At 29.9% G+C, this 12,291-nt stretch overlaps 1 protein-coding gene across 4 annotated transcripts in view; it reads right to left on the reverse strand.

Annotated features, from left to right (window-relative positions):
• The window catches only part of HEATR5B (HEAT repeat containing 5B), a 138,342-nt gene that overhangs the window by 23,200 nt on the left and 102,851 nt on the right, over positions 1-12,291 (reverse strand). For all 4 annotated transcript variants that reach the window (XM_051976147.1, XM_051976146.1, XM_051976145.1 and 1 more), the window contains 6 exons: positions 11,702-11,770; positions 10,072-10,251; positions 6,034-6,271; positions 3,658-3,912; positions 2,498-2,625; positions 689-833 (listed from right to left, as the gene is read on the reverse strand). In XM_051976147.1, the coding sequence (XP_051832107.1) occupies positions 689-833; positions 2,498-2,625; positions 3,658-3,912; positions 6,034-6,271; positions 10,072-10,251; positions 11,702-11,770 (1,015 nt within the window). The remainder of the gene's footprint in view (positions 1-688; positions 834-2,497; positions 2,626-3,657; positions 3,913-6,033; positions 6,272-10,071; positions 10,252-11,701; positions 11,771-12,291) is intronic.

The following is a 12,291-nucleotide window of genomic DNA, read 5'->3' on the forward strand; positions in this document are numbered from 1 at the left end:
ATGAGAATAAAAAATATTATTTTAATTAATTAATTTTTTGAAAAATTTTTTAAAAAGACTAGCAAATGCAAATCTAACTGAGGTTATGGAACAAACCTTACTTCAATGGCCTTAATTATATATCTGTTATAGAATTTCATTATAACTAGAACTGCTTACTTAGAAATTGCCATTGATTGGACTTTAAAATGTTTTTCTTATGTAGAGATTTTTATAATAAATTGATTATTATGAAATTTCTTAGCAACATGGATCTCAGATGAAAATAAAACTGCTTTTACATTATATTCAAAATTAAAATTGTTAGCAAGTTCTATCATCTCAAGTATCAAAATGTTTCTGAACTTATCAAGAGAAGCAATCATAATAAAGGGAGGAAGAGAAAGAGAAACTTACATGTATGTAATCCTTTGGGATTTATCAAACTTTTTATATTATCTCATTTGATCCTCACAACACCCTTTGAAGCAAGTTCTTATTTACATTTTACAAATAAATGAACTGAGACTCAAATAGGTTAGGTGATTTCCCCAGGCTTACAAAGCCATATCTGAGGTTAGATTTGAATTCAGATTTCCTGATTTCATAACTAGTGCTCTGTTCCCTATATAATACTGCTTCTTTACAAAACACATTTTTTTTTTTGCAAAAATGATCTATTAAAGCAAGGTGATGGTTAGTGCCTTACTTAGAGTGTTTCTTTTTTCTTGCAAATAATCTTGAGCTGCTCTAACTATCTGCTGTACTACTCCAGTAACCAACAGCTGCACTGAGGGTGGATTCCAAGTCAAAAGGAGTCGATGTAGCACATTCAGCAACTCAACACCAATGAGCTATAATAAATTAAAAGAAATTTAATTAATTCTCAATTCCCAAATAATTTACTTGAATAAAAATCTAATAAGTTGAGTACAAAAATCAAGAAATTTAGAGATTAATGTGTTATTGCACAACACAAAGACAAATTATTAAAAAATAGTGATCTTTTATTCAAATTTTTTTCAGGCAAAAATCTGACTAATATTTAAATACTTGAACAGAATATACAAGATGGATTAATCTTATTAGTCTAAAAGCATTAATGTCTTTAAGTAACTTAAGAATACTACCCACCCCACCAGAAGGATATCTCAGCAACATAATTATTTCCTAATCTGAGTAAAGAAGAAAAATTTTTAATAAAAACAAGAAAATTACTTCTGAAGTAATTTTCACTTAGAAAATCTAATACCTTCTATAGTCTAATATATCTCAGAATTAATTCCTAAAATAAAAAATGCCTTAGTATCCTTCAAATCTAAGATTAGAAATATGCACCATCACTCTGATATATTTATCATGGATATCCTTGATATATGTGTAAATAATGTTAATAATGATTTCACATAGAGGAAAAAAATAGATATGGGTAGTTTAATCAAGTTATCTGACATTCATCATGTCCAATGCCTCTCAAGTTTCCTTTTGAAGAAAATACCTATGCAATAGAGTTGTGAGGCTTCTGTGAAGTATGCATTCATCTGATTTCTTCTGTTTTTTGATCCAGAAACATATTATCCAACATTTTTGCCATTCTGTACTACAGTCACATTTAAAATAAAGTCACTGAGTATTCAATTATATGCTAATAAATTTGTAGGAATTGTGATATTCTTAATTGAATTTATTTCCTTATATACTATAGTAGATGCTGGTAAGTAAACTATAAATATCTTCATGGTGATCTTGTTTATGTTAATCACTAATGTTACACAACAAAATGATCAAATATCCAATGAAATGATTCTTCTTACTGCCTTTGAATGCATGGTAAAAAACAAACCTTGTGAACTTGTTCATTTGCTTTTCTTAGGAAAATCTGTGAGCCATCCTTTCATACAATTATGTTTTGAATACTACAGTAGTATTTAATTTCTATCATGAGACGATAATTTCATATTTACATTATAAACAATTAAACCTTGCTTTACTACATTCCATCCACTAATGTGCTCTATATGTCTAAATTTGAAGCTACTGGATTTTCCTCATTAAAGTCCATTTCAAAATCCCAGTTTTTCTAGAAAGTTCTCAGAAAACTCGTATCAGTATGATGAAAGATCCACTGCAAATTTAAGGTATCTATAAATGCATTTTATCTTACTAGATTATAAGCTCCATAAGGAGACAGACTATCCCATTTAAGTTTTTTATCTCATCCAACAGTTCTCTACATACAATAAACATTTCGCAATTATTTGAATTGATCTTTATGAGATAAAGTAGACCAATCACAAAAAAGTGTGTAAAAATATACAAATTTGTGTGTATATGTGTACAGATACACATTTCTGTATGTATGTGTATATACACATATATGGGGAAAAACAAATTCTAAATATATAAAACCACAGAATTATAACACATAATATTTTGCCTAATACGTTTATTTCAACAAATTAATTCTACTTAATATAAAGAACATAAAGAATAATCCTATTATTAGGATAAACTGCACCTGATCTTCTCCAATATGAATTCTGGCACAAGGGGATTCCAGCAAGGTATGCAATGCCTGCAGACAGGCTGTAACATGTTCAATAGGTTCCTCAGGTCTTGGGGAACAAAGAAACTGTATACTAACACCTGAAATACATAGAAAAATTACTATAATGTTTCACCCTAATAAAGCTGTAATAGCTTTTATATAAAATATAGATTATTTTAACATAGGCTTTACCATTACTATGGAGATAAAAGTATCATATAGTTCGTCAGTTTCTTAAAGTACAAGAAAAATCTCAAATAGCTCATCTAAGTCACATTTTCCCTAAAATTTATCAAATCTGATAGGATCTAAAATGGTCTTTCATTTAGGCTTAACAAAAAAAAAAAAAAAAAGGAAATCAATTGTTAAAAATTAATCAGTAAATTGGCAAGATATTATTTTCACTTGTACAATCCTATTCCGGGAGAATTATTTCTAAATATGATAATTTTTAAAAGACATAAGAACCTAAAAAAGATTTATGAAATGTTGTCAGGAATATTTTTCATATAAACAAAGTTTAAGGGGAGATCAAACTATATGGGTATTTTCAATATGTTGAGTGAACGACAGCTGTCCTTATTTTGAATACTGGCAAAGACATGCTGTTAGTCCTCTTTTTAAGTTAACAGGTCTACTAATTAGTTTACCACTCATGCTTCTCCTATTTTGCTTTCTTCTTTTGAGAAATATATGAAGGCAACAAATTTCAACAGACAGACGAAATTTTTAAGTGTTAAATCAACACCTACAAGTGTGATATCAATTTAGATTCATACAAAGTTATTTACTGTGTGCTCTCATTTTTCATCATGATACAGTCTGGTAAACGCCAAACAAAAAGCAAAGCTGAAAAATGGTTAAGAAGTAAATTTGTTCCTTAGAAAAGGATCCAATTATATTCTTCTATGAATTGCCCTGAGAGCTAAATTTTTACTGGAAAATTTTTAATATTTTACATGTATTTTTTACAATAATTCAATATAATATTTGGAATTTAGGTTAAAAATTTCACCTTATTTATTATTCCTTCTGTGAATATTGCTACTAACTTTTCCACTATAATGAAGAGATAAATTTCAGAGGTAATAAAAAATCTTGAAATACATTAATATAAGTAGTAACCTTACCTAAAATCAGATGCATTCTGTCCTTGTTGATTTCTGGCAAAGATTTAGCATTAGCTGTTGCTCCAGGTATCTGGTTTAAAATGACAGGTGTTGGGCGTTTTTGTAAACCAGATACTGATGTTTCTTCTGTTGGTTCTGAATTAGTAAATCCTGTGCTATTTAACCAAAGTGCTACTGCATGGAGAATTGGAGCCCAAGAGTTCCGATAGTGAAGTCGAGCCGTATCAATCGTCTCTGGAGTATAAAATGCTCCCCCTATCATTTGGTTAGAAATGTTTATTTCTTAGTAAAGATATTCCTCAAATTATAAACAACACAGTTCAGTCTGAAATCTTAACCTCATTTCTTCTTGTCTTGCCACCACTGTAATGATCATCATCATCACAAGCTTCTGCTTAGGAAGCTCATCCTTGTCTTTTTTGTGTCATAATTGAGGCTAATAAATATTCTTCTCTCAACTTTGTTAGGGCCACCCATAATTCTAACATTCTCTTCCTTCCACAATCAAATTCATCTTTCTTTTTTTACTTCTACTAGGGCCCTACCAAGTCTTGGATCATTTTTCTACTTTGCTTTTCTCCTACTCCATACAAAACATGACCAGCACAGTGACTTACCAAGCAAGATGGCATAGCAGACATTAAATAAATGTTTAATAAATTGGATTTCTCCCATCAAGGAATCCTATTTATAGTTAGGACTTAAATGAGGAACAAGGGATGATAAATAAGCACTATTCAACTTACAAATGAGCTATGAACCAAAATAAATTGATTAGGAATCTGAATGTGTTTTCTCATTCACTAAATGTTGTATATGGGATTGAGTTCTATAGTACTGCTAAGGACTAATAGTTTTTTGGGGCTGGACAGAAAATCTAATATTCATTTTTAACTTTTTCCCTTCTACAGGTAAATGCATTCTGAATGTGAACAACTTCCTTTTGGACACACAAGATGTTTACATATAAGACTACTTATATGATTATATAATGAAGTGCATTTTTAAAAATGAACAAATAACAATATTCATTATAACTTTCATTAATGCTATACCTTTAAAGGACATAAAGAGTTGTTTAAGAAATTATTATCCAGAGTTTGTTGTTCCACAAGGCCAATATTTTGGGATAATATTCAACATTTTATTGGGATGAACAGGTAAGCCTGTTATCATTTAAAGGTCTATAAACATGAGCTTTCATGGAGAAGAAGGGAAAGAATGTTGTAGCAATATTGTACAATTGTTTTTCAGTTGGATCTGACTCTTCGTGAACCTCTTTGGGGCTGAGAAAAAATTATTATTGCATAAAGCAATAATTGTTGCATAAATAATGATTTGGGGAAACCCAGAGTTCCCCGTTTTTCTAAAGTCATTATTTCAAACTCAGTCTCTGAAGTGTGAATTTACTTTCTCCTTAATCATGATCAGGTCCACACAACCTTATATGCAATTTAATCTAAGATAGCGAAACCCATTATACTTTATAAGGGTTTGGGTGGGGATAAATTATTTCAATAAATTGCTCAAGGCTTAGTAATTCAGAAACAAGTGACATAATCAAAATTCATTAGAATAGGTCCAGTCACTCATTGTTAATATTGCTCTCCTTCATTACTTTTTTTTTTTTTTTTTGCTGAGGCAATTAGAGTTAAGTGACTTTCCCAGGGCCACACAGATAGGAAGTGTTAAGTGTCTGAGGTCAGATTTGAACTCAGGTCCTCCTGACTTCAGAGCTGGTGCTCTATCCACTGTGCCACCTAGCTGCCCTCCTTCATCACTTTTAACCAGAGTTGACTGCCAACTTCTGTAAGCACCCACTTTTCCAAGGGCATATAAGCTATGAATCCACTACCATGACTATCTTTGTTCCAAGAGAAAGATGGCCAAATGACCATTCCTTTTATTGAAAAAATGCTAGTATTATTAATAAAATGATTAATTATCCAACAACTATGTCCTTTGAAAATTTTAGAATGTCATGGAGTTTTCTTAACAAAAACATTGGAATGCTTTGCCATTTCCTGCTCCAGCTCATTTTACAGATGAGGAAACTGGGGCAAACAAGGTTAAGTTACTTGCTGAGGGTCACAAAGCTAGGAAGTGTCACAGGTCAGATTTGGATTCAGGAAGATAAGTCTTATTGACTCTAGCCCTGGCACTATATCCAACTGTGCCACCTAACTGTCCCATAGTAACATAGTCTATTATTAAAGACTCAATGCTTTAAAAAGGCATATATTTCTGAAAGAATTTAAATATGTTAAATTTTAAAAATTTACTACATAACTGTAAGGTATTATTACTACTTGCCTTTAATTTTTTTGGTATTCCTAATACTGAAACAGACTAAAAGCAAAACTCCATTATACTTACCATCTGGTGGAAGCTGACTTGAAAATTCAGCTGGTAAAGTCAAAAGTGCATAATCTTTTAATGCTGCCAACCAGAGGCGGCTAAGTGTTGGCAATTCAGGCTGTACAAGTGTAATTAAACTGTCTGGTGGCAACTCATCTATGGTCCCATAATCATCATCTTCATCATCAGTGTTTTTTATGGCTCTTTTTGGTTTAGTTTCTGCTTCCTTTTTAATATTCATGGCAACAACATAAACCTGATCAAGGTTATGGCACACAAATAAATAAAAAGGAAATAAAGAAATATTTTTAGCCAACATAATTATATATTTAATTCTTCACAATTCCTCATAAAAGCAACCAGCTTTGTGAATTCTCAGTAATCATAAAATTAAATTATTCATATTATAGTATTTTACTGCCATGGTTTAAAACAGTCTCACCTCCTGACCGAGCAGTTTTATGGCTGCTTTCCCTGCCCACCAACACATTCCCTTGCTTTCCTTGTACCACCTCATAAAGACTCCATGAAACTCCTTTGTTTGTATTGGGATAAAGTTTCATGTTTACTGCCTTTCCTGTCTTTTTTATAATTTTATAGACTGTTCTGTATGAAAGTTTATGGACAGGAGATTTTCAAGCATAGGAGTTTCACAAACATTCTTTCAAATCCCAATGTGATGGACCGTGCAATATTCTGGCACAGAAAAACTGAAAATTACATACTACGCTTGTGTTTACTCAGATGTATTCTTTTCTCTTTTTGAGCAAAAATTATCTTAGTTTGCTAAACATAAAGATAAGGCTACTAGGATTTGAGAGAAAAACATTAAAAAATACTTGTTATGGGACATAAAATATGCTTCTCTTTTGTATATGTCCTGGGCTTTGACAACTAGCAGATATATATTTTAAAGAATATGTTACTAGTTGATTAATAAATAATCTGAATGGGGAACTTAATAAAAACAAGACTAAATTAGAAACTCAATTTTAATTCAACTAAACTCATGAAAGTTATTATTTTCTGGTTACACTGAACATACTCTGACAGATGTAGGGAATTTAAAGATGATACAAAACTTTCAAAAAGCACACAATCTAATAAGAGGCAAACATGAAGACAATAATTATGCTAAAATATTATAGCTCCTACAAAGAGTAAGTTGAGGTAAAGTGCTATGAGAAACATGAGAGAGAGAAAACTTTCAGCTGATAGAGTTCTTTCTTTATTTTTAAACTACCAGAGATTAGCATGCAATTTTAATGGAAGTCATGTTTACTGTTAGCAACATTAACATTTCAAGAATGAATCCAATAAAAATTTTGAATGTATAATACAAAATAAGAATACACATTATTAATCTTCATTATATGATGTTATGATCACATTACTGAAGCAAATGAATTACAACTATGAAAGTTAGCAGAACAGTTGTTACTGGAGAAATGATCTTGTGATTTTACAACTGTCACTTCTTTAAAGGAAGTTGCTGAATGTGGTTGGAAATTGAGAAAACTTTCTGTGAAGATGAATTGTATTTCTGTTTTATCACTCTGCTTTTCCATTTTAGATCCTTAAGAGATTTGTATTTCACAGTCAAAGAAAAGTGTAGTGGACCCACTTTGGGTCCAAAATTAAATTCCACAAAAACTAATGACAATATACTTTTGTTCATTTCAAAATAATAATGAAACAAGTCTTAGAAAAAAATTATATTTTCTTATAAGGATTATTAACTAAAATATTGACTCTTGTCTTAATTTAAAAGAAATGCTGAATTTATCAAAATGGATAAACCATTGCCTAATCTAAAACAAAAAAGTAAAATGAAATGGTAGAAAGGCATTCTTTTTTTTTTTTTTTTAAAGGCAGCTTGATCTGGATCCTAGAATTTGGCCAAGCCCTCCTCCCCCCCAAAAAAAACCCTCTAACATTCCACATTTTATAAATCATGTAAACATTTCAACTTCACTTGTGAAAAGAAAAATAGCATAATTTACACCCATCATTTCTATCAATATTGATTACATATTTTAGGTTAATAGTTCCTTAAGTTGGATCTGTAGGGTCAAAGGGATTCTCATAGTTACTGAAAACTTAATAATCAAAAAATCCTGCTATTAAAATAAGAAACTAAAAAAATAGTCTGGAAGATGAATAAAAACTTATTAGAAGAGGTATTTGGAAACAAAACATAAGAAATTAGATATGTCTGGTGGAGAGACAAAACGAATGGAAAGAACTGAGAAACACACTGGCTTTGAAAAGAGGAGGGAAAAAAAATCAGAAATTAAAAATTAAACAGTATGACTTGAAATTTTCATTCAGATGTCAGTGGGGGTTTCTGAAATATAGCCAGATGAGTGAACATTGATTTAAAAAAATTTTTTTTCTATAATTTGTGTTTGTGTTTATGACTTATTTAAGCTCCCCGTAATAATAAAGAAGTAATTTATATAAATCTGGAGACATTTCACTTGGTTTACTGCAAGAGAAGAAAATCCAAAAAATTAGCAACAAATCAATGTTTGTAATTGGAAAAGTGGAGACATTAGGCTTTCAAAAGAATCCTTGACAAAATTCCATGACAAAAACTGGTTTCGTTTTTTTTTTTTTAAATCAAACAACAAAACAATTCAAAACCTCATTGATAAAGGAAGATTATGAACAATGCTGTTGTACAGTCATTCTTCTCTAATATCTGAATCTCTGATCTCATTTGGGGTTTTCTTGGCTAAGATACTAGAGTAATTTACCATTTTCTTCTCCAGATCATTTTACAGATGAGAAAACTGAGGCAAATAGGGGTAAGTGATTTTTTCCAGTTCATATAGCTAGTAAATGTCTAAGGCCAGATTTGAACTCTGGAAGGTGATTTTCCTGATTCCAGGCCTGGCACTCTATTCCAAAACTTAGCTGTTCCTTATATATCACTAAAGAATATTGATAAAAAATATTTTAAATAAAATTCCAAGAAAAAACTATAGTATTATATTTGGCTAAATTTATGCCAAGGATGCAAGGAAAAATCATCATATATTAGAAACAGATTTGTCTAGCTCTATATAGATTAATTTGTTAAGTTACCTTTAAAGATAAAGATATCTAGATAGATATATAGGCAAGTAGATGTGTTTCTCTCTCTCTCTCTCACACACACACACATATACACACACAGACACAGACACACACATAGATATCTTAGATTTATTTCCAGCTATGCTTATATTTTATAAGGCTTATATTATAAAAAAGTGGTTTTTTTGGTCAAAGAATTATTCTACATCTATTGAGAAACTCATGTGATTTTGAATGTTTTCCTTTTTAATAAGATTAAATTGTTTTCCTAGCTATGAACCATTATTGCATTTCTGATAAAAATCCAATTTGATCATAAGTGATATTTTAGATAAATAACTATATTTTGCCAGGATTGTATTTAGAATTTTTAAATCAATATTCTTCAATGATACTGATTTATGGTTTTAATTTTTGTTTTAGCATTTTCTTCCCTTAAATTTTAGGACAATATCTCACAAAAGGAATTTGGCATAATATTTTATTTCTCAATTATTGAGAAAAATCCTCATAGAACAGATAGTAGTTTTTCTTTAAATATTTGATAAAAGTTCTTCTCTAAGTCTATTTGCACAAGGAATTTTTTTTCTTTGATAGTTCATTTATAGACTGTTCTAGTTCTTTTTCTGAGATGTTAATAATTAAAGATCTCAATTTTACCTTCTTTTCATTTGGGCATCTTCTATTTTTTTTTTTTAAGATAACCCGTTTTTTAAATTCTCTCAGTTTTGTTTATGGATATTTATAGTAGATTCTGATATAATTTGTTTTATTTCTTATAGATTTGCAATGATTTCATCACTTGGTTCATTTGTTGTTTTTTAAATTTGATTTTATGCTTTTTTCCCTATAATCAGGTTGGCTAAAGATTTATTAATTTTATTAGTCTTTTCTAAGATTATTTTAAAATAATAATATTATTAATAATTTAAAATAATCACAAAGTTTTCAAAAGAAAAAAAAATGAATTGCTACCTCAGCCCAAGCTTTTAGCACTGCCAGTTTTTCCATGGTTGTAGCACTCTCTCTATAAAGTTGGCTGGAAGATCCTTTTCCTGCCTGTACTTTGTCAAGTGAGGAAACAAGTAAATTGTGTACTCGACGGAGGTCATTGAGATCACTGACAACTCCACTTCCAATCCATGTACTACAAACCTGGGCAAAGAAGAATAAAGTTATTTTTCATGCAAACAAATGTAATTCTTTCCTTAAAACTGAAGCAGTAAAGCATACTTTAAGGAGTATTTGTTGTTGTTATTCAGTTATTTTTCAGTCACATCTAACACTTTGTGACCCCACTTGAGATATTCTTGGTTTGCATTTATCTTCTCCAGCTAATTTTGCAGATGAGGAAACTGAGGTAAACAGTATTAAGTAATTTGCTCAAGTTTAGCAAGTGTCTGAGGCCAGATTTGAACTCAGGAAAATGAGTCTTCTTGACTCCAGACCTAGCAATTTCTAGGCACCATTGCTCAACAAGGAGAATGCAACACAAATGTAAGAGGAAGAAAGATAATTGTTGGAAGAAGACAGGGAAGAATATATGAATAGTACAGTTTTTAGGACTTTACTGAGGCAATTCTATAAAAGACATAATAGTTTAAATTAATGTCTGTTTATAATTACCAAATATTTCCATGATTTTAAGAAAAAAAAGTTTTGCTAAACTAATTCCTTTAAATAATCAATCTTATTAACTCAGATGCATATGTCAATTAATGAGAGTTTATATTCTTTTCTTTTAGAAAGGAAAGAATTTATTACTACTGATATTTTTCTTTTTTTTTTGTCCATAGAGCAAGCAGGTGCATAACTCTACCCTTATAGATATTCAAAAGTCCAAATCATTTTAGAATTATCTGCAACCTTATTTATAGGTTAATATGAACTAAAGAAGTCCTTAAGTTCCTAAAAACATGACAATAGAAAAAATATTTAATTTATTCCATAAAAAAATTTAGAATTGAATAACAATTTTTGGAATACCTCATTTTATAAATAAAGAAATATAGCTGTGAAAAAATTCACTTTGATTAACAGTAGAACAAAATGTTTTCAATCTTTCTGAAGATAAGAAAATAATCTCATAGCAAGTCATTCAATAAAGGTTTGCTTAAGTTTCCTCATTTGGAATTTGAGAATACCTATCTCCCAGAGTTGTGAGGATAAAATGAGATAACAGTGTCTCATTCACAGCAAGCACTATGTAAATATTAGCTGCTATTATTATCATTATTATTATTGTAAAGTTTTGTTATCCCATGCAAATGGCCAAAAATCTTCCTATTACTAAACTGATTATTATAATATAATTATTACAATTATAAATAACTTACAAAGTTTTATGGATTATTACAAATGTTTAATTATTATAGGTTATCATAGGTCATTCTCAAAGAATTCTTAAACTTATCATTCATTTTTGTCTCACTTATGATTTCTAGATCTGTTTGCTTATAAGATATTTTGATAGATACAGACTCAAAGTTATTAAATTTTTCCATTGTTAGAAATATTTATTACTTAATTTTTCTCATTTTTTGAAAGGAAAGCCAATTTCTAAAGGTGTCCACATTAACTATAAGAATAATATTTTTTTCTCTACCTGGCAAGCTTTTGCAATTATGTCTGATGGAGTATCTTGTGAAAAAGCTGGTCTGAGAGCAGCTCCCACCTAGGTAAAGGGAAAACAATTGTTTTATTCATGAAATGAAAATAATAAAAGTGAAAGCAACTTTTATGTTCTTGAAGACAAAGAAACTTTACTTGCTGAAAGGTTATCAGGGTCTAACATATATAAAACTATTGCATCTTTTGTCATTCAATTTTTAACATTTGATGACTATTTTTAAACAAAGTTCCAAAGTAACAATCCAGCAGCATTGATAGTTATTAATCCCCTGCCATGTTATCCACCTCTGTTAGAATGAAAACAAGGTCTCTTTGCCACAAATTTTCATTCCAATTGGAAAGATGACAAGAACATATTTAAGTATATATCAAGTAAATGTAAAAACAATATAAAATACTAAGTTATGTACAAGTTTAGTTTAAGAGGAAGGATATTATTAGGGGAAAGCCTAACCTATAAAATGTACTTGAGCTGTATCTTTAAGGAAGAAAGAAATTTCATGAGATAAAGGGAGGAAGAAATATATGGTAGGCATAAAAGATGGTCAATACAAATATATGTAG

The sequence above is a fragment of the Antechinus flavipes genome, chromosome 2, assembly GCF_016432865.1.
Source record: "Antechinus flavipes isolate AdamAnt ecotype Samford, QLD, Australia chromosome 2, AdamAnt_v2, whole genome shotgun sequence".
Lineage (NCBI taxonomy): Eukaryota > Metazoa > Chordata > Mammalia > Dasyuromorphia > Dasyuridae > Antechinus > Antechinus flavipes.